This window comes from Podarcis raffonei, chromosome 1 (genome assembly GCF_027172205.1).
Source record: "Podarcis raffonei isolate rPodRaf1 chromosome 1, rPodRaf1.pri, whole genome shotgun sequence".
In the NCBI taxonomy this organism is placed as follows: Eukaryota; Metazoa; Chordata; class Lepidosauria; order Squamata; family Lacertidae; genus Podarcis; species Podarcis raffonei.
Genome location: NC_070602.1, coordinates 21,535,791 through 21,556,628, shown reverse-complemented (window position 1 = coordinate 21,556,628; position 20,838 = coordinate 21,535,791). Strand labels below are relative to the sequence as shown.

The 20,838-nt window shown below is 44.2% G+C and overlaps 1 protein-coding gene across 2 annotated transcripts; it reads left to right on the top strand.

Moving 5' to 3' along the window:
• The first annotated feature begins 9,294 nt into the window (after nucleotides 1-9,294).
• Nucleotides 9,295-20,025, top strand: LOC128407576 (cytochrome P450 2C19-like). 2 transcript variants are annotated; one of them, XM_053376089.1, is made up of 9 exons: nucleotides 9,295-9,491; nucleotides 13,155-13,317; nucleotides 14,366-14,515; nucleotides 15,508-15,668; nucleotides 16,367-16,543; nucleotides 16,902-17,043; nucleotides 17,760-17,947; nucleotides 18,407-18,548; nucleotides 18,890-20,025. In XM_053376089.1, exons 1-9 carry the CDS (start codon nucleotides 9,309-9,311, stop codon nucleotides 19,069-19,071), a joined length of 1,488 nt encoding a protein of 495 aa, XP_053232064.1. In that variant the 5' UTR covers nucleotides 9,295-9,308; the 3' UTR covers nucleotides 19,072-20,025. The 2 variants fall into 2 exon arrangements, with proteins under 2 accessions (XP_053232064.1, XP_053232074.1); XM_053376099.1 differs by lacking the exon at nucleotides 13,155-13,317.
• Nucleotides 20,026-20,838: the final 813 nt, after the last annotated feature.

Here is a 20,838-nt window from a genome sequence, read left to right as displayed (position 1 = left end):
AAGGGGTAATCCTTCCCTCCCCAGTTGTGACCATCCTGGAATTCCTTCTCTTCTATTGTGGTTAGGCTTGAAATAAGCATTGTATGTCTCATTAAGGAGTAGCAGACATTTTAGACAGTGGGGTTGCATCTGGGGAAGGAAGAGTTATGGGCGTGGGGGGGAGGGTTAACTCTCTGCTCCCCAGCTATGAGTCGTCCCCCCACCAAATCACTATTCATATATTTGTATCAGAGATGCAGATCAAGTCTGTTCAGATTCGAATTCACATGGATGGAAGATGAAGGACCCTGTGTGAGAAGCAGGGAAGCGAAGACCTCCCAGAGTGGGAGGCTAGGAGAAGAAAGGGAAGCTTCCAGGTGAGCCAGTGGTGTAGCATGGGTTGCCAGGACCCAAGGCAAGGAAAGTTTGGCACTCCCTAATCAACGGCTCCATGAGTTGCTGCTGCTGCTGTCCGACGGACCTGCAGAGCAGTGCTGGAACATGTGTGCATGCCTCCTCAGGCTGGGGCACTGCCATCACTGTGAGTCTTGCTGTCCGCCCGCCTTCTCTTCCAACAGGGATGCCACCTGGCCAAGGGATGCAAGGGTCTATCCTCTCCTAGCTCCTGTTCAGCATGAGGCGGGCCGGAACAGGGAGCCCCTTGAAACGGCAGAACGGCACTCTCTCTCTCCCTTGCACCACTGTGCCAGGCCTCTGTTTCCCTTTCCCTCAGGTGAAATCCCCAATGGATAATGAATCACGAGCAACAGTGGGTTTTTCTTTTGGGAAAACAGGTTGCAAACAATCTTTATTATAACAGATGTAAACAAGGTGTTTTGGTTCTTCTTCTTCCACAGAAATGTAACAAAGAGTGCTGTTGCTTTTTATTAAAACCTATACTGTTCCAAGTTATAGGCTGTATGCTGTTCAGTCTTTAGGTTACTTTCTTTTACACATCTTCCATAGATCAGACTTCTCCACTCACAGTTCAGAAACTTGGGATTTTAACAAGACTGTTTCCCTTACAGACCCCCAAATCCTCCTTGGCCTCAGAATCACTACCGCCCTTTCCTGTCAGAGTATTCCCTCAGAGGACCCTTTTCCCTGCAAACACCATGTAGAACTGTGTATTTTCTGTTTTACCCGTGTTCTGCGATTCAGAAGCTTTGTCACGGTCCGGTTTACGGGCGGTCGAAGTCCTAGCAGAGGACGTCGGGACTGCGGGCAAGATGGCAGGGGGGGAGCAGGAACGAGAGTCAGGAAGCCAGGAGTCAGGAAGCCAAGGGTCCGAGGATCAGGAAGCAAGGAGCCAAGAAGCCAAACACAGCAAGGCAGGGAACGTGTTGCTGTGGCAAAGAGCCAAAGGGAAATGCTGACCTTATATCCCTTCCCGGCTCTTGCCACCAGGTCCTGTGAGTTACCAATCGGCCTCACCTGTGCAGCCATGCCTTGCCTCTCGAGAACAAACTTAGGAAAGCCCCAGTCCTGCGAAGCTCTACCGGGCACAGGGCTGTCGGGATCGTCGTTCAGCCAAGCTGATAAAGCTCATCTTCCTCCGGAATCGCCCTCCCGACAAATAATTAACGACCTGAGCCTTTGATGAGGCTTCCAGGCACGTTCCGATTCAGCAGAGAATCAAAGCAGCACGCGGAAGTGATGAGATTTATGGCTACATCGCTATGCTTTATTTCTTACTACGCAGACAGCAAAGAAATGTACATCTTCTCTCTATGAAAGCAGAGAGCAACTGAAACAAAGGAACAAAGGAACGGAGAAACCAGTACGTCACATCCATCTCCCTTCTCCCGTGAGACTTCAAATAGCATGGACTGGAATGTAAACAGAGCCTTGTGACTCTAAGCAGCTGCTCAGTGGCAAGCAGAAACTAACAAGGGCCTGGCTCCTGCACATACTCCTGACAACCTTAGAGCATATACTGAGAGTTCTCGGCTCTCCTCAGCTCCACCACCTGTCAGAACAAACTGTCCTGACAGAATCCGACTCCCAGACCCCATGAATCTGTCATGAGACAAAGGTTCTTGAGAGCAGAAGCAGTAAGGCCTACAAAGCCTACACAATCATTCAAGCCTGCTAACTGCTAACTGTTAACAGCAAACTGCTAAGTCACTGTGATTCGTGACTCATCTTGAGGGATGACTCGTTCTCCCTATAAAAGTAGCCAGTCTCTGTGCGTGTCTGTGTGAGTATGTATCTCAGCCAGTGTGTGTGTTGTGTTGTGCCAACAAAAATTGTGCCAGGACTCTAGTACAGTGGTACCTCAGGATGCGAACAGGATCTGTTCCAGACGCGATGGCACGTTTGCGCGTGCATGGGTCGCGTTTTGCTTCCACGTATGTGCGTGACGTCATTTTGAGCGTCTGCGCATGCGCGAGCGGCGAAACCTGGAAGTAACGCACTCTGTTACTTCCGGGTTGCCACGGAGCGCAACCCGAAAGCACTCTACCTGAAGCATATTCAACCCGAGGTATGACTGTACAGTGGTACCTCGGGTTAAGAACTTAATTCATTCCAGAGGTCCGTTCTTAACCTGAAACGGTTCTTAACCTGTGGTGTGCTTTCGCTAATGGAGCTTCCCGCTGACGCTGCACTGCTGGTGCGCGATTTCCGTGCTTATTCTGGGGCAAAGATCTTAACCTGGAGCGACCACTTCCTGTTTAGCGGAGTTTGTAACCTGAAGCATCTGTAACCCAAAGCATCTGTAACCCAAGGTACCACTGTAAATCAGTAACTAAGACTGTGCCTCTGTGAAGAGTCAGATAGCTGCTATGAGCACTCTGTGTATGCTCTTTAACTATGCGTTTCCGAGCACAATTCAAAGTGTTGGTGCTGACCTTTAAAGTCCTAAACAGCCTCGGTCCAGTATATCTGAAGGAGCATCTCCACCCCCATCGTTCAGCCCGGACACTGAGGTCCAGTGCCGAGGGCCTTCTGGCGGTCCCCTCGCTGCAAAAAGCCAAGTTACAGGGAACCAGGGCCTTCTCGGTAGTGGCACCTGCCCTGTGGAACGCCCTCCCACCAGATGTCAAAGAGAAAAACAACTACCAGACTTTTAGAAGACATCTGAAGGCAGCCCTGTTTAGGGAAGCTTTTAATGTTTAATAGACTATTGTATTTTAATATTTTGTTGCAAGCCACCCAGAGTGGCTGGAGAAACCCAGCCAGATGGGCGGGGTATAAATAAGTTGTTGTTGTTATTGTTGATAGGCTGTTTATGAACAACTTTATTTTCTCAAGTAAAAGTTTTATTCTGTTTATGAAGAAGACTCTGTGTTGATTAATTTACCGCTGTGCAACAGAATCTTGCGCACCTTCTCTCACTCCACTCCATCTGCCTCCCTTGGATCCCTGGCCAATTAGGAGCTGTTGCTAGTTAACTGTTTGCTGGCAGGGAGAAAAACACTTGGTGACTCAACCTGCTCAGTAAACAAACTTTTCTGTCATACCCCTCTGGTCAAGGTGGCAGCTGCAGTGGTGAGCCCCTAAAAAACTTGTGCCTTGGGCAGTTGCTCCGGTAGCCCCCGCTCCGAGGCTTTGCCTCTGGTGAGAGCTCGGAAGGTCCACCCATTTCTTGTCAGCATCGCCCTTGAGCCAGTGCCACCAACTGGACTCAGACACTTCAGCCCCGACTGGGCTAGGCAAGCTGGGTAGCACTTCCAGAGACCACCTTCTGCACAGGAACAGGTCAAAGTGCTGTGGACTCACAGCTTGGTGTTGTGAGCACCGAACTCACTTCCACAAGTAGACAGTCGTCACACAGCAGAGTATAGCAGAGTGTAGAAGAAGAAGAAGAGTTTGGATTTGATATCCCGCCTTTCACTCCTTTTAAGGAGTCTCAAAGTGGCTAACATTCTCCTTTCCCTTCCTCTCCCACAACAAACACTCTGTGAGGTGAGTGAGGCTGAGAGACTTCAGAGAAGTGTGACTGGCCCAAGGTCACCCAGCAGCTGCATGTGGAGGAGCGGAGACGCGAACCCGGTTCCCCAGATTACGAGACTACCGCTCTTAACCACTACACCACACTGGCTCTCGTTTATGTGTAGCAGAGCATAAACGACTCGGAGAGCGGCTCTGTAGAATAACTACTTTTATTCTATCTACAACTATCATACAAATTATATACAGAGCTAAATGGAGAAGCTGAACTGCACTGAGTGTCTGCAGCTGCTCTTAGCAGCAACCTTATCTATACACACGATCTCTAACACTCAGTCTCTCTCTCTCCGACACACTGACTGACTGACTGACTGACTGACGTGGTGCTGGAGCTGAATAAGTAGAGAGCAGAACACGCCCCCTCCTCTCTGGAGAATCAGCAGACTCATCAGGAGATGCTTGGATATGGAAGGGGTGAAATCTCCTCATTTCTGTGTGAGACAAGAGTTAAGAGTTACCAGTGAGAGAGGACTTTGCATTTTTCTTTTTTCTCTCTTTTTCTTTTGGTTTACATTAGTTTGTCTTTTATTGGAATGTATTATGAAAAGCCTTAATAAAATCTAATTTAAAAAAGAAAAAGAAAGTTTCTCAAGCATCTCTACCTAGAACTATCTGGAACAAGACAATGTGAGACGGTAAATAATGTTACCGGGTTCTTGTTACAGAGAAAGGGCAACTACCTTGGAAAGGGCAACTACCTTGAAAATGTAACATAAATGTCAGCCTGTACATGAAATTAAATAATGATCCAATACCATTTAGAATGCTAATAACTCTTGTGCTTGGCCCTAATGCATCAGATTAAAAATAATGTCTGCTTTTAATCAATACCGCCTGAAAACTAACAGAACAGCTTTGCTAATGGAAGCATCAATACTATTTCTCAGCACTGGAAATGAAAGCAGGCTCCTGCAAGATTCTCAGGGTCAACGGCCCAAATGTCACAGAGAAAAATCACAGCCAGGGAGCTGATTACTCTGTGCTTATATAAAATGGCCTCTGACATTCCCCAAGGTGGCACACTTAATAAATTCACTCATTTATATCACAGGAAGTGGTGGATAAATGACAAACCTAATGAACAGCAGTAGTAATATAAAGTAATCAATTTTGGAATTACTTTTAAAAAAAGAAATTGCAACATTTATTGTTTTAAGCCTTGGAGCAAGCTCATGAGATTGATCTTCTATAGTTTATACTTGGTGTGCAGTGTAGTGAGGTCATTTTTCCACCCAGATATAATCCCAAGGCAGCCATACAGATACATGCAGCACTTCCAATTTGTAAGAAGAATGGGATTATGAAGGGGTGCTGAATGTGGCAAAGTGGATGAAGGTAAGCTCCATGAACAATTGTCCCATACACCCATTTCACTTGGGGAAAACTAAGACACACAGTATTGTAGAGTTTTTTAAAACCCATCTTGTTTTTATTCTATCATAAGGAGCATAAGTAATGTAAATTAAATGCACTTTTTTTTCATTTCCCAAATATTGCAGGGAAATATTGCTTGTCTGCAAACCTCCTGGATTGTAAATGCTTTATTTGTTTTAGCATTATATATTTGATTGTTGTAACCTGACCCGGGAGCTTGTGGTAATGGGTGAATAAGGAATCTAATAAATACTGGTACATGCATGCATGCATGCATGCATGCATGCATGTATGCAAGGTAAGTAGGATAATGTTCATTTTATGCCACATTTTGAATCATAGCTGTCAAGTCGCAGACAAAGAACTGAAATATGGAAAAGCCAACCAAGATAAGTACAATTTTGATACAAAATGCTATAATTTATTTACAGTACTGCTATTTATTTATTTACATTGATGTAATTAAGAAAGTATTAGGTAAAGATTTACTTGATTTTTTTAGAGTAAAATGATATTTTAGGATGTACTTTTGGTGATAGAGTACATATGGAACAATAAGATTAGTATTTAGTAAGTTTATTTCTGTTTTTGTTGGTGCTGGACTTCACTCAACCTCAATATTTTTTAACCATTTGCTTTACAGGAATGCATTTAATACATATACCAGACTGGTGTGGTGGATGTAGGACCTGGGGGAGCAGAGCTCAGATCCCCCCTCAACCACATAATTCACAAGTTGACCTTGCACCTAGTGACAGTATCTCAGCCTTGTGAGGATATAATGGGGAGACCATATGCCTCACCTTCAGCTCACTGTAAGAAGGTGGGATTTTAAAAAGGGGGGGGGGAGGGAACTATATAATATGAAGGGAACAGTCCCAGACTCCAAAGAACAGGAGCTGGGAGGCCATTGGGTACTGCAGACCACTCTTTCCCTAGTTGGTTTTGGGGGCATCTCTTCTCCTTTACTGTGAATAAGCCCATTTTTGCTGGGCTTCTCTGCTCTGCCTTGGTTTCTGTTCTCCCCACCCCCTTCCCCAGTACAGCTTCTCAACAGTTAGGTTTCAATCATTGATAGCTGAAGTTGAAATGTCAGCATGCCGGTTGAGGAGTTGTCTGCTGGAAGGGATGGGATGGTGTGCAACAATAGGATGGAATCTGTGGTACAAGAAACCCAGTCACTTCCTGGAACAAAATCATTCTGTAACAGATTTGAGGTTTGGGGCTCTGGGAAAGTTGCAAACAGATCTTGTTAAGAAAATAAATGGAATAGTTATGGAGGCTGAAGCCTATACCCTCCTGTTCTTCTTGGGTTTATTTAGGAGTTGAAGAATTTCTTCCTCTCTTGTAGGGTTTAAGGTTTGGAGACATTCCCTTGGGCTTTTTTGCATTGTCGTGTTTTATAAGTTAAAAACCTTAATTTCTTATCACATATTAACAACGCCTAGCCAGTGTAATGTGTTTTAATCAGTATTGCGTTTTGACCTTTGTACCATAATGAAACAGGGAAGTTTTCCATCTGGTCTGGTGAAAATTAGCTTAACTGTATTGTGGAACTTTGACAGCTATGAGTTACAATTCTCAGTATGCAAAGTAAGGATAATAGGCACATATTCAATTGGTGAGTGCAGGTTTAGAATAATTTGGATAATGTGGTTGGATGGAGTTAAGACTACTGGGTGGTGGGGAGCAGGAGTGAATTTATGGTTGGGTGCCAGTCAGTCTGCTTCAGTCCATGTTGATTAGTGATTGGTGTCTGTGGTAGACAGCCAGAAGAAGGGAAGACAACAGAAGAAGAGGATCTAGGAAGACAAAACAAAAAGAAAACAGAAAGGTAGAGTGGTACAATCCTCCTTCAATGATCAGAGCACTATATCTGAAGCCTCAACCCTCAGCTCTCCAAAGGCAAAGACATCCTCTTTTTTAAAGTTTAAGAATAGCAGACGAAGGCCAGGAGCCTACTTAATATGAATTGTTTTCCCATATAAAATATATGCATATATATATATATATTCTTGTTGATTGTTTGTTGTTGTTAAATTGCTTTGAGGTGTTTTAGGAAGTAGTTCATCAATGGAATTGATTGAATAAAAATAATTGGAACCTCATGCTGACTGACGCTAGATAGGTGCAGATGAATGGGTGCTAGAGAATAGGCCAATCTATGGGCTTCTCCTTCTGCAACAGGACAAGCCATGACCACACAGAGGCTACTTGATGCCTGGCTATCCCGTGGTGTGGCTCCTGCACATGTGAGGACAACAAATAGAATCAAGCGGTGTAAATGGGGTACAACATTATACTGCTTAATATTGAAATTTTTGATTGCGTAACCTGACATGGGACCTTATGGTGCTAACCCAGAAATATTACCTCGGGTTAAGAACTTTGCTTCAGGATGAGAACAGAAATCATGCTCCGGCAGCAACAGGAGGCCCCATTAGCTAAAGTGGTGCTTCAGGTTAAGAACGGTTTCAGGTTAAGAAGGGACCTCTGGAACGAATTAAGTACTTAACCCGAGGTACCACTGTACTGCCTTTATAATAATCAGATCATGGTGCCTTACCCTGACACAGGAATGTATGAAGCTGGCTTATCCCGAGTCACAGGGCTCTTCAGGCCCCTACCGAGAGATAACGGGTCTTGAACCTGGGACCATGTGCTTGTAAGGCAGAGACTTTACCGCCTCACCAGTTGCTCTGGCAAAGAAACTGTTTATGCAATCTGAACTCTGGTGAACTGAGTTGGCCTCTCTCTGCAGAGCAGCCATAAAGTGTCCCAGCTGTGGCTAGAATGGGCTGAACTTCTGTGATCTGCACTGACAGGAGATTGCTGTACAACAAGAAAATCCTAAATAAAATATTAAAAAAAACACACACACACAGAGCAGCAACAGTTGTTGGCAAGAACACCTGGTGCACTTTGGTTTATGAACTGAACCACAAGTTCAATTGAAAACAAGAAGTTAATGTTCTGTGTCACCATGTACACTAGTGACCATGGTTTTGTCCTCTCTAGGGCACATTGTTTCGATGATGGTGTGTCTTATCAATACAAAAGCACTTCCAGGTTTATGTCTCCAAAATCTATCTTGGTGTGTCCTGTCCACATTAGTGGGTAGTGCTAGATGGGATTGTTGGGGGAAAGCAAATAAATTTCCTTCTCCTCAACCTCTAGCTAATGCATGTATTACTTTAAACCACACAAGAGCACTATTTGTGTAGCAACAAGCCAGCATTTGCTCGTAGTCTTTTTCTAAGTTAACTCCACCTGTAAAAGCTGAACCATTTTGTTGTTCTCTCCTGATAAGACGCCTGCTATTGCTCTCTCTTTTTATCTCTACTCATCCTGTAAACAGTTCTTGCCAAGATAATTTTGTTCCTGCATGAATAAAGCAGTAAAAATCCAGAAACTGTGTGTAAACTTCTCAGTCTAATTCACCCAAGCTGCAAGGTCTCCTAACAGGGATGTATTTGTGCTAAGGCTGAGTTCCATTATGGACCTGCCTTCAAGTTTATTTCAAATATGTGTGTTCCAATAGTCCAGACTTGCCCAAAATTGCAGTAATTTATTTTAAATGTGTGTTGCTCCAAGCATCTGAGGTGCAGGAAACCTCCAACCAAGCACTCAGACTATACAAGAAGCTCTCCTGCAGGAACCTGGTCCTGAAACCACCTTAGAAGCAGAACCATTTGCCTCAAGGCTATATTACCATGTTTGGCAGAAAAAAACCTGAACCCCTGGTTGTCTTACATCACAGACCTTGTGCACAGTAATGCCGTTATCATTGCCTTACTAATCAATGAAGAAAAAGGATACAGACTGAAGTTCAGAGAAGTTCATTTCTTGATTATACAACCTTATCTACTTAATGGCTAATCTCATTTACTCAGAGAAACCTAGAATTCCTATTGGTGAAAGTCCATGTCTATGTGACCTCCTCAGAGTATATAAAACTGGAAAGCAAATTAATTCGTCTAGAGTCACTGTTAGCTGGTGCCATGGAGCCTCTAGGGACAGTGACCATTTTGATGATCATATGTATCTCTTGCCTTGTTTTCCTTGCAGTCAGGAGCAGAACGCCAGAGAATGCAAAGCAGCTGCCACCTGGCCCACCTCCACTGCCCATCGTAGGGAACGCTCTGCAGCTGAAGACCAACAACCTGGCCCAGGTTCTCCAGGAGGTACGCCAAAGATGAGCACCTTCCTCAACAGCTGTCTGTTGATGACCGTTACCTGTTTGCAAGCCTCTTTCCGTCTGACTCTTTTGGAAGGGGACAATCCATTGTCAGTTTGTTTATTTATAGATGGTACCATCTGTGTGCAGGGCACATTTGCAGAGTATAAGGCAACAGACTCTGCACTTTGACAGAGGAGAGGCAAAAGAGGGAGGGGAGGCATCCAGACCAGAGGAAAAGAATAGCAGAATCGCTGTGATTTCAGTGGCACAGACTTGCGCTTGGCTACATCAGCAGGGATGGGGAGCAGGGACTTGTCCCAAAGGCTCCACAGAAAAGAGGTGGACTTTGAGCAGGTCCCACAACTCCACAAAGGGGGTTGATTTATTGTCATTTTATTGTTTTATCCTTAAAATAAAAGTGATAAAGCCCCCTTCTGAGTAAATAACTTTAAAAAGCAATAATGCAATTTTCATACTATATTAGAGACAGGGGGCAGGGGCGGGTCCAATTCTCCCTCCACACATAGATGGTTTGGGCATTTTTGCCCTCTGAACATTTTTAGCCTCTGCTGGACAGCGGGGAGTTCATAGTCTTCTTGTATATTGAAAAGCTGCTCCTTTATTTTCCCCAGAATGTGCTTGGTTGGAAGGTACTTTAAGAATTCCCTTAGAAACATGAGTGTGAGGTGAAATATAACATATAATCATATTCACGATATAGAGAAAGTGGATGGGAAAACACTTTTACCCCCCTCTCATAATGCCATACCCTCCAACATTTCTCCAATGAAAATAGGGACATCCCATTCCATAACGATAATTTTTACTATAGCCCACACACCTTACTGGGTTGCCCCAGCCACTCTGGACAGCTTCCAACATATATAAAAATATAATGAAAACATTAGAAATTAAACAAAAAAACACTTCCCTATTCAGGATTGCCTTCAGAGGGGGTCGGATAACTCTATACCCTCCAACATTTCTCCAATGAAAATAGGGACAGCCTAAGGACATTCTGTGATCAAACTGGGATGGCTTCTCTAAATCAGGGATGTCCCTGGAAAATAGGGACAAATGAAGGGTCTGTAATGCTAAAACTTGGAGCCTTCAATTAAAGTTGAGTGTTGGAAGATTTACAGCACACGCAAGATATTAGTTTTTCATACAGTGCATATTGAAACTGTGGAATTCACTCCCAAAGAAGTAGCAATGATAGCCTCCAACTTGGATGATTTAAAAGAAATGTTCAGACAAAGTTCATTGAAGATAAAGCTACCCATAGCTGCTAGCGATGATGCTGAACCTCCACCAGTTCCAGGGACCTGCAGGAGAGGAGCGTGCTATTGCACTCAGGTCTTGTTTTTGTGTTTTTTTTTGTTTTTTTATTAAATATTTATTAGCATTTTCAAATAACACACAACAAACAAAGACAAAAAATAAACAAAACAAAAATCACAAAAATACATAACATTCAAAACTAAACAAAAAAATGAAAAAATAGAAAAAACACATAAAGTTTCTAATACTTATTATTCTTAACCTTATTTCTCAGACTTCCTCACACCTCCCCTTCTTGTATTCCAATTTAAATTGTCAGTTCAGCAAGTCCTTAACTTATTTCTTTACCTTAGCTTAAACATTTGTTCTAACATACTATTGCTTTACTTTACTTCTTTTTTCCATTTCTTCAATTTATTTTTAACAGCCTTATTTTCAATTAATTTAAAAAGAAAAGAAATCAATTTTACCTTATTAAAATTACACATCAATACTTATACCTCATTAATTATTCTTAAACCTTTTTCCTAAAGTCGACCAAAATTTCCCTTCCACGATTTACCCAATTTCCTTACCACTAACAAAAAATATAAAAAGCAAATTATCCTTATGTACCCTTTGGATTCCCAACCTCCACCCACCCTTTTCCCGGTTCCAGTCCCCAACCAATATCCATCAGTCTTTATGTTATTTATTTAGCCTGGAGATCTCACATCCGAGGCCCTTATATCTCTCTCAGTTCCTTTCTGCCGGTCTCTTTGATAGTCCTTGATGTTAAACCCCAAGTCTCGGAGGGGCTCCGGCCCAACAGAATCCATGATGCTTCCAGCCAGTCCTCCATACTTAAAGGCAAAGCCTATGGGGTGCTCCAACTCTTGTTTCAAATTTCTTTCAGATCCAGATGTCCCCAAAGCTCCAGCTTTCACCAACAAATTTGTAATCCTCAGGTCTTCAGATCTCCTCCAAAAAGGATCTCTCCATTTTCCAGACTCCCATTCAGACCAGGCTTTCCACATCCAATTTTTATTGTCCTTTTTTATCATCATGTCAGGCCTCATATTGTAACTCTCCTTTGACTCCTGCAAATCTCCTGCTCCTCCTTCATTTTCTTCAAAAACAACATATTGCTCCATCGTATCTACACTTTCAGTTTCATTTATTCAGTTAAATGGGCTTCCTGTTTCAAGTCCTTATCAGGCTCAAAACTGTTGTTTACTGTCCAGTGTAGTAGTGATACCTTTGTAGACAAAGCATTGTACTCATCTTGCAAGTTTCCCAAGAGAACGAGTGCTCTGTCCAATTCTGCTTGGATTTTACATACTCCAGCCATTTTTGTGATGTAATGTCCCTATTACCCCTCTAGGGGGATTTTAGTTCCTTGATGTTCCTTTTAGCTCAAAACCAAAAGTCCAGTTATTTTGTATCAGCCCTCCTTATTTTCAACAAGTTATACCAAGTAAACCAGCAAAAACAGCAGAAACAATGTTCTCTTTTTCCAGCTGACAACTAGCTGACTAGCAGCTCACTTGACAGCTGTCAAAATCTTCAATGCAACAGGCTTTCTCATAGGACGTTCCCGGGTCTCGGGGGGGGTGTGTGAAATTTCAGCTCCCAAAATTCTTTTTATCCTCCAGTAAGTCTTCTTATAGTGTCAAAACCGTGAAGTCAGGATCTTTCATTAAAAAACAAAAAACAGATTCTCTCGACCTTAGCTGCCCAGTCCTTTGCTTTAAATTGTTTACAAAGAGGGGGGGTGAACTTCCTTTTTAGCCCCTTCCCGCTTGTTCCAAATCCAAAATTAAGAATTTTTAAGGTTCCAATCTCCGTATTACTCACGGGTTTATATTTTAGAGTCCAATCGGTCTTGGAAGAAGTTGGCGCTCTCTGTCAATGGCTTGCGGCTTCACTCCGTAGGCGAGGGAGTACTCTCAGCACCACGCCTCACCCTGCCTCCGTTCCGAAGCCTTTAAAAAGGCTCCGTCGCGGATTGGGGGGGCGCAAATGGTGCCCGCCGAGTCTCTGTGTTCACAGGCATCCGCACCTGTGATTTTAAGGGTCCCCGCTTCGCCGCAACGGCCAGACCCAGACGCTACGGAGCTGATTCCCTCCGGAGCTCGGAGGGAATCCGCCATTAAACAATGGCGCCAACCCGGAAGTCTGTTTTTGAGCTTCCCAGAAGAACTGTGTTGACCACTGTGATAACAGTCATGGACTAGTTGGCCTTTGGCCTGATCTAGCTGCAGAACTCTTCTGTATGTTATTAAGAGTCATGTGGTTCAGATGCTCATAGTGAGTCTGGGGGCAGCGAGGCTCTACATCAGCTATATGACTTTCTCCTAACCCACAAACCCACCTAGATGTGTGTCTTTCTCTATCTTTTTTCCAGTTTAGTGAGAAGTATGGCTCTGTGTTCACAATGTATTTTGGAGCAGAACGTATTGTGGTGCTGCATGGCTATGATGCAGTGAAAGAAGCGCTGATCGACCGTGGAGATGAATTTGCTCCCAGGGGACGCCTGCCATTAGCTGATGATGTCAACAAGGTATTAGGTATTTTATGCTGGTTTGACCAGTGGGGGGGGGGACGCGGGAAAATCCCTTTATTCTTGAAAATAAAGCAAAAAATGTTGCAAAGACAAGTCATTGCATCTTGAGATAAACTTTCCTAATTAATGTTCCCACTGGACAGTAGAAATAGATAATTAGCAGCCTTTTAATGGCATAGCTATATATTGGGCATTGCCATTTAAGAGAGAAATGAGCCATCTCATAAAAGTACTTAAGCAATATCTAGGGCAGTAGCGGAGAAAGGTGGGTGTGGTGGGTGCTGGCCGCCCTGGGTGCAATCCCTGAGGGGAGCGATATCGCCACAGGTGGCGCCCCCCTGGGATGTGCCACATCCTCTGGTTTAGAGGAAGCACCAAAAATTAAAACAGGATTGAATGAGTCTCTAGCCTTTAAAAATAATGGTCTGGGACAATTCTGGTGGCAGTAAGTGTGAGAGTTATGTGAGCAGAATTCCCTGGCCTGGATTTTGTGAATCAATAAGCTCTCCACACCAAGAAAGAGTTTCAAAGTTACTGCAAGCTATCTATAAATTTGTTACCAAGAAAATAAATAAATACAAATCAACACATTGCACTTATACAACTAGCAATGTAGTCCAGTTTCTTTAAGTTCTTTCTGGTTAATATAGTCCAAGAACTATTGCTTCTTCATTATACTGGCAGCTTCAGAGAGAGACCCAGGCTCCAAGAGATAAATTATCAGTTAACATAAATATCAAAACATTGAAACCTCTTTTTAAGCTTTAGCTGCAAAAATGGACATTCTGCAAATGCAAACCTCTACTACGTTTCATACACAACACACACAAACATAGCATGTTATGCACATTAAACACATATATTTTACAGTAAGGGCATGTATCAGAAGACTGGCCAGCTACTGCTCATGGAATAAGGAGGCACCAAAGTACCAAGTCTCCAGGTGGTCTGGAGCCAAGAATAAGAGCCTCCTGCTCTTCCAACCTGCTTCTTCTGCTCTCTCTTTCAGTCCATCCATCTCCTTCATGCCCATTTCCTCTTCTGCTTTCCAGGAATTATATTCAGCAATGGGGAGATGTGGAAGCAGCTCCGACGTTTTGCCCTTACCACCCTGCGCAACTTTGGCATGGGAAAGAAAAGTATTGAGGAGAGGATCCAGGAGGAAGCACAGTTCCTGCTAGAAAAGTTCCAGGACACGCAGGGTGGGTAGCCACTGCCCTTCATCGACATAGGCTTATCAAGCAGACCCCCTTAAACATCACAACAGATTCTGGGGTACATTACAACGGATTATTAACCACCAACTCATAAAGAAATATCATGGTGGGTACAAGCAAATTATTAAAAAATTTAAAATCGTAAAACACAGAACTGGTGGCCAACACTGAATCAAATAAATTGCCTAAAAACACGTGAAATACAAACATTTTCATCAGGTGATGAAATGCCAAAATTCTAGCTGGTTTCAATAGCAACCACATTCCAAAACACAATTGCCATTGTGCTCAAAGTTTTAATAGATATAATAGATATCTGCATTGATATGAAACAAACATGTGATGAGTGTGTGGCAATTTGGAAGGCTTCTCCTGATGGTCATAGTGATCTGAGCAGTGTGTATGGGACAAGGTGGTCCTTAAGTCACCTGGTCCTAGGTCACTGAGAGCTTCATACACACCAGTAATGCACTGAACTTACCTTGCCAATGTACTGGCAAACAATGCATAGCTTTCAGCAGGGGTGTAATATGCTGACACAGACCAGTTCCAACTAAAGCCCAGCTGCTGCTTCTCTATCAACTGCAAGAGTGCTCCGCAGATATTGTTGAATTCCAGCTGCTTTCATCCCCAACAGTCATCAGTGGTCCAGAAGTTAGAGTCTAGCAGCATCTGAAGTGCTTTAGATTCCCTAGTTTTAGTCTAGACTTCACCAAGGCCTGCACCTCTGTGGTCACTCTTTCCTATCTAAGGATATATTGGCTGAAGCTGGAGGAAAGCACCTTGGAAAGTCCTTGGAAGAAACCAGTCATAGCCACTGAAGATGCCCATGCCTCCAGCATTGTTGTGAGAAAGGCAGCTCCCTGTCTGACCACTGAGGCCAGGAGCCAGGAAATGGCAGCTCAGAAATTCCAGACTAGATCATTGCCTAAAACCTGTAGTGGGGTTGTATAATTATTTTTTTGTTATCCTTCCAGAGAAGCCCTTGGATCCAACCTACTCGCTCAGTTGCGCTCTCTCCAATGTCATTTGTGCAATTGTCTTTGGGAAACGATACGATTATAATGACAAGAAGTTCCTATCCATGATGAGCTTAATGAATGAAAACTTTCAGGTTTTTAGCTCTTCTTGGGGACAGGTAGGTGCCATCTTCTAAAAGGCCCTTTTCCACAAAGTCTAAATTTTCCTGCTGTTTAAATTCTTTCTTCCAGGCTTCTCATGACCCATACTGCCTCTGCCTCTTAATATTTCTGTTAATGTCCTAGTTGCAGGTTTGCCATGGGTAACTGGTTAGCCACTGTGACAGCACGATGGGACACTGGCCTGATTCAATAGTCTCTTCTTACGTTCTTATGTTTTTAATTTGGAGATCCAGTCAAGGTCCGTGCATACAATGCCAATACCTGGGTCTAGTAACCACGGTTTGACTTAACAGCAGCCCAGTGGAGCAGGAAGTAAAGCTTAAGCAGTTTTGGCAGTGGGGGTGGGGGATTGTTGCATGATTTCTAAGTTTTTTGTAAAGGTACACATAGGAGAAATAAAAAAATAAAAAAATCTGCTTATGACCTCTACAACCATTAGGCAGAGGATGGGAAAGCACTAACTGACGGGAAAGGGAAGATAATACAATGCAGTACACTCAAAGAAGCACCACCCAGTAATGCAGATGGGGAACATCTACACAGATTTTCGAGGCATTGGCAGTGAAAATGCTGGTGTGTGGACCACAGAGTTGAAATGCACACAAGGCAATAGTGGCCAACATTATACTGAAGCCCGAGTGTGGACAAACCCTGACTGAGGTTGGTGCCAATGGGTCTCTTGTGTTTCTTCTAGCTCTACAACCTCTTTCCTTCTTTGATGAAATGCATCCCTGGGCCCCACCACAAAGTGCTGAAAAACAACTTGGCACTCAGAGAGTTTGTTTTGGAGGAGGTTGAAGAACACAAGCCCACTCTGGACCCCAGCTCACCTCGGGATTTTATCGACTGCTTCCTTATGAAAATGGATCAGGTAATCATGGAAACTCACAGAACTCTCCAAGTGGGTTCTCCTGCCATTCCTGAAGCTTCCCAACCAGCAGACTTCCATCCAGCTTCTTGTGGGGAATGCCAAGGAAAGAGATTCCTGCCCACACCCCATTGGAGTAGATTCATTTCCCATTGCTGACCTGTTCCTGCAGTAAGTGGGAAGTTCTTTCTAATGGTTAGCTCTCTGGGCAAGGAATGTCTAGAGGAACGAGCTATAAAAAGACTTGAGATAAGATGTGTCTTGGGAAGGGAGCTGGTCCCAGTGGCGCTGCTAAATTCTTGTTATGCTGTACTCAGAACAATTGAGTTGACTCCACTGACTGTGTTGTGTGTTTTTGCAGGAAAAAGGTAATAGTGCATCCCATTTCACCATTGAAAACTTGGCCATAAGCACAGTTGACTTGTTTGCGGCTGGAACAGAGACCACCAGCACCACACTGCGATACGGGTTCATGATCCTCCTCAAATACCCAGAGATACAAGGTAAAACAGATGCGTTATTGGTACTTATTATTCTTGTTCTTTCCCAGATTCATGTGTGGCTTTTCCTGGAAACCACAGTGGGGATGTGTGTGTGGACAAAATGCTCATACCCATGCCTAGAAATCCCAGCAAAAACAGAAGTGTGGATGAGCTCTTATAGCTGACCATATTGCAAACCCCAGGATTTTATATACAAACAGTAACAACTTGAATTTGGCCTAGTAGTATAGTGGCAGCCAGTGCAGATCCTTTAGACAAAGGCATCACATCCTGCACCAGCTGAACTTTCTGTGCCAGCCTGAAGGGTAGCCCACAAAGGCACAACCACAAGGGCCAGGGGTCAAAAGGCCTTCAGGTAGGATCAGAATCACTGCAGGACAGTGCCTCCAATAGGAATCCCTGTAAGCTGGACCATCACTTGCTCCTAAAACTTCCCTAAAGAGGAGCCTTTTGTCCCTCTGGGCTCCTTTTGGATAGAAATTGAATTAATATATAAATAATTGCAGTTATACTATGTTTCCCTGTTTTACAGATGGATTACTGAAGGTGAGCTACAATAATTTGTCTGAGTTAATGTGATGAGTCAATAGAAAGTTGGCATCAGAAAACATTGAAAGCTCCAAAATGTGCAGGGGCTGGCAGGCACTCCCATGGAATTTCAATTGCTTCTATGATATTTCCTGCACTGGTATTAAACCTCATTCTTCCCATTACAGAGAAAGTGCATGAAGAAATTGACCGAGTTATTGGCCGATCACGAAGTCCTTGCATGGGAGATCGTGGGGAAATGCCTTACACAGATGCTGTCATCCATGAGATCCAGAGGTTCATCTCTCTCCTCCCACTGAGCGTCCCTCATGCAGTACTCAAAGACACACCGTTCAGACAATATGTCATTCCAAAGGTCAGCTCTTTTCAAGGCTCTAAGTAGTAATAGGAGGCTGCTAGCTATGATGGCTATATTCTACCCCGATGGTGAGAGGCAGCATGCTTCTGAATACCAGTGGGTGGAAACCACAGGAATTGAGAGTGCTGTCTTGTTTAGATTATGTTGAAGGGCTTCCCATGGGCATTTGGTTGGACACCATGAACACAGGATGCTGGACCAGATGGGGCCACTGGACTGATCCAGCAGAGCTTTTCTTCTCTTCTTATGTACAAGCAAGGGAAGTAGTTTAGCCCAACTCCTAAAGCGTAGCTGGGCATCTTGAAGCCTGGGCTTCATTTGAAACACCCTATTGCCTTCTGAAGCTGCTCCATTCTTCTTCTGTATCAACAAAGTACCTTCCTTCCTGTTAGTGCCTTCCCACACCATTAATTGGTTGTCATGGCCATCCAGCCCATTTCTTTGCACTCTCTGCAGGGCACTACCATATATCCTATTCTGACGTCTGTGCTACATGACAGCAAAGAATTTCCAAACCCCAAAGAATTTGACCCGGGACATTTCTTGCACAAAGATGGCACCTTCAGGAAGAGCGACTATTTCATGCCTTTCTCAGCAGGTAAGATCTCTGCTTCCTCAGTTGGCTGCAGTCTTGGCCAGCTCAGGTCTTTCCCGTCTCCCTAATCGGCTGGCGTTGGGGCAATGAGGGGGAACCTCCTTCCTCCTGCAGCCTAAACTGGAAGGGCTGCCAGTTTGTGAGGGAGGGGCAGAGGCTTCTGGGTCCATCAGAACTCCTTGCACCTTTCCTGTGGCCAGCTGAAGCAAAAGAAATGGTGGAAAGAGTGACTCTCCCAGGAGCTGTTCTGGAGCAGCACCTTTGCTCCTTTGCCATGATTGCTATTTTCTCCGTAACAGCCAAAGTGGTTGTTATGTATCTTACACTTTGGGTTTCCTTTGCAGGGAAGCGGATATGTGCGGGGGAAGGTCTGGCCCGTATGGAGATCTTCTTGTTCTTGACCACCATATTACAGAACTTCACTCTGAAGTCCATCATTGACCCCAAGGACATCGATCTCACACCTGTGTTGAGCAGCATAGGCAACTTCCCTCGGCCCTATCAGCTCTGCATTGTCCCTCGCTGAAAAGCCTGCCTCAGGAGGGCTGCACATGTGGAAAAGTCGCAGCCTGGCAAATCTTTGTTCAAAAAACCCATAACACAATATCTCCTCACGTGTGGAGCCCTATCTTCTTACCTGACTATTTGTTGAAATGTTACTTTGGGGATCGTGCTAGGGACTATTCCATGTTGAAGACATTATTGCAAAGGACAAATAGCAGGATTTAGAAATTAGTCCCACACAAAAAAATCCCATTCTTATCTTTCTTGCCCCTTCATATGCATATGTGTGCAGCAGCGTAGCTAGCTGCTGGAGTGACTGGTGCATGGGCGTGTCCTGCAGCCAGGGGTGTGTCGAGCCACCCATGGGGGCGGGGCGAACCTCTCCAATGCTAGGAGCCTCTCCGCCGCCTCCCCCTCAGCTGTAGGGCGTCTGAGGGAGAGGCAGTAGGCAGACACAAATCCCACATTGCAGCGCGAAACTTGCAGGTGCCTAAGCCACCATGTCACTCCAAAAAATTTCATGAGCCCAATTTTTTAAAAACTCATTTTGTCACACACCTCTCAATGATGACATCCGGGGCAGACTGTACCCCCCACCCCCTTCCTCTGCCACTGTATGAGTGTGATGGGCAAAATCTGCCAAGATGTAAGCTTTTTAGCCACTGAGTCTTGTTACTCTTTGGGCTAAATGAAGCCAATCAGAGTGGAAGGATCTGAGTCAACCACTGAGGAACTGGCGACCCTCAACGGTGGTTGGAGTCTTGCACCCATCACCCCTGATGTTGGCTGGGGCAGATGGGGGCTGGAGTCCAGGAATATCTGAAGGGCTGCAGGTTCCCCATTCTTGCCATGAGGGCTCAGTTGGGACAACTCCCATAATCCCATTTCATTGGCTAGGTGGCTGGAGATAATGGGAGCTGCAGTCCAGCAACAAAATCTCCAACCTTGACTTGGTGGGTTGAACTGCTGCAGGCTGTAGAAGCTGGGTGGGTTGAGACCCCTGTCTGAGATGACCTTTTCATTCCCTCGCATGTCGTACCTGAGATACAGCAAGGTTGTTTAACTGAGTGACAACATAAGCTTTTTTGGTAACCCTTCTATAGATCTGTACACTGAGATTGGCAGGTATGTCAATGCTAATAATAAAGCACAGGCAGACATTTTTATTTGGAAAGATATTCCAATAAACTCAGTTTGGAGTTTCCCAGTGCTAGAACAAAATGTCTTTCACTTTCAGCCTGAGCTAAGAAGGAAAGTCTTTGGAGGGTGCTGCAGAAATCAATAGCTTTTAAAATCTTTACCCCTTTCAACTAGTAGAACATCCTTGAGACTTGACATTTACAAATGTTTGCCAATAATTCCTTTAAGGGTAACCATGTTCTAAAGAACAGATAGCAACACTGGATGCAACTGAACTTCTGAGTAAGTATGGGAAATGAACTAAGTTGGATCCAGAAATCTACTAGTCCTAGGAAGCATATCTTCAAGAAAGGCACAGAGCATAGATGGGCAAGATCTCCCAAGCCTACCTTGGATGAACTTGGAAATCATCCAAGCTCTTCCAAGATAAGAAAACTATTTTTTTTCCTCCTGAGCCCAACTGAGGCTCTCACTGTCTTTAAAAATCTAGAACTGAGAAAATAGCCCTCCCTCAAATTCTCCACTTACTTTGTGGGTGGCAAAATAAGGAAGGTCATTGCGGCGTTTGCCCTTCTAGGTGTGTGACATCATACTGGGTTCATAAGGAAAGGGTTAACTAATTGTAAAATGACTAACCTATAGGAACCCA

Bases quoted from the DNA above. Each gene is read 5' to 3' on its own strand.
- LOC128407576 (XM_053376089.1), top strand. From the start codon at position 9,309: ATGGAGCCTCTAGGGACAGTGACCATTTTGATGATCATATGTATCTCT. The intron at 14,516-15,507 runs GTGGGTAGCCAC...TTATCCTTCCAG, and splicing joins AAAGTTCCAGGACACGCAGG to AGAAGCCCTTGGATCCAACC. The intron at 18,549-18,889 runs GTAAGATCTCTG...TTTCCTTTGCAG, and splicing joins TTTCATGCCTTTCTCAGCAG to GGAAGCGGATATGTGCGGGG.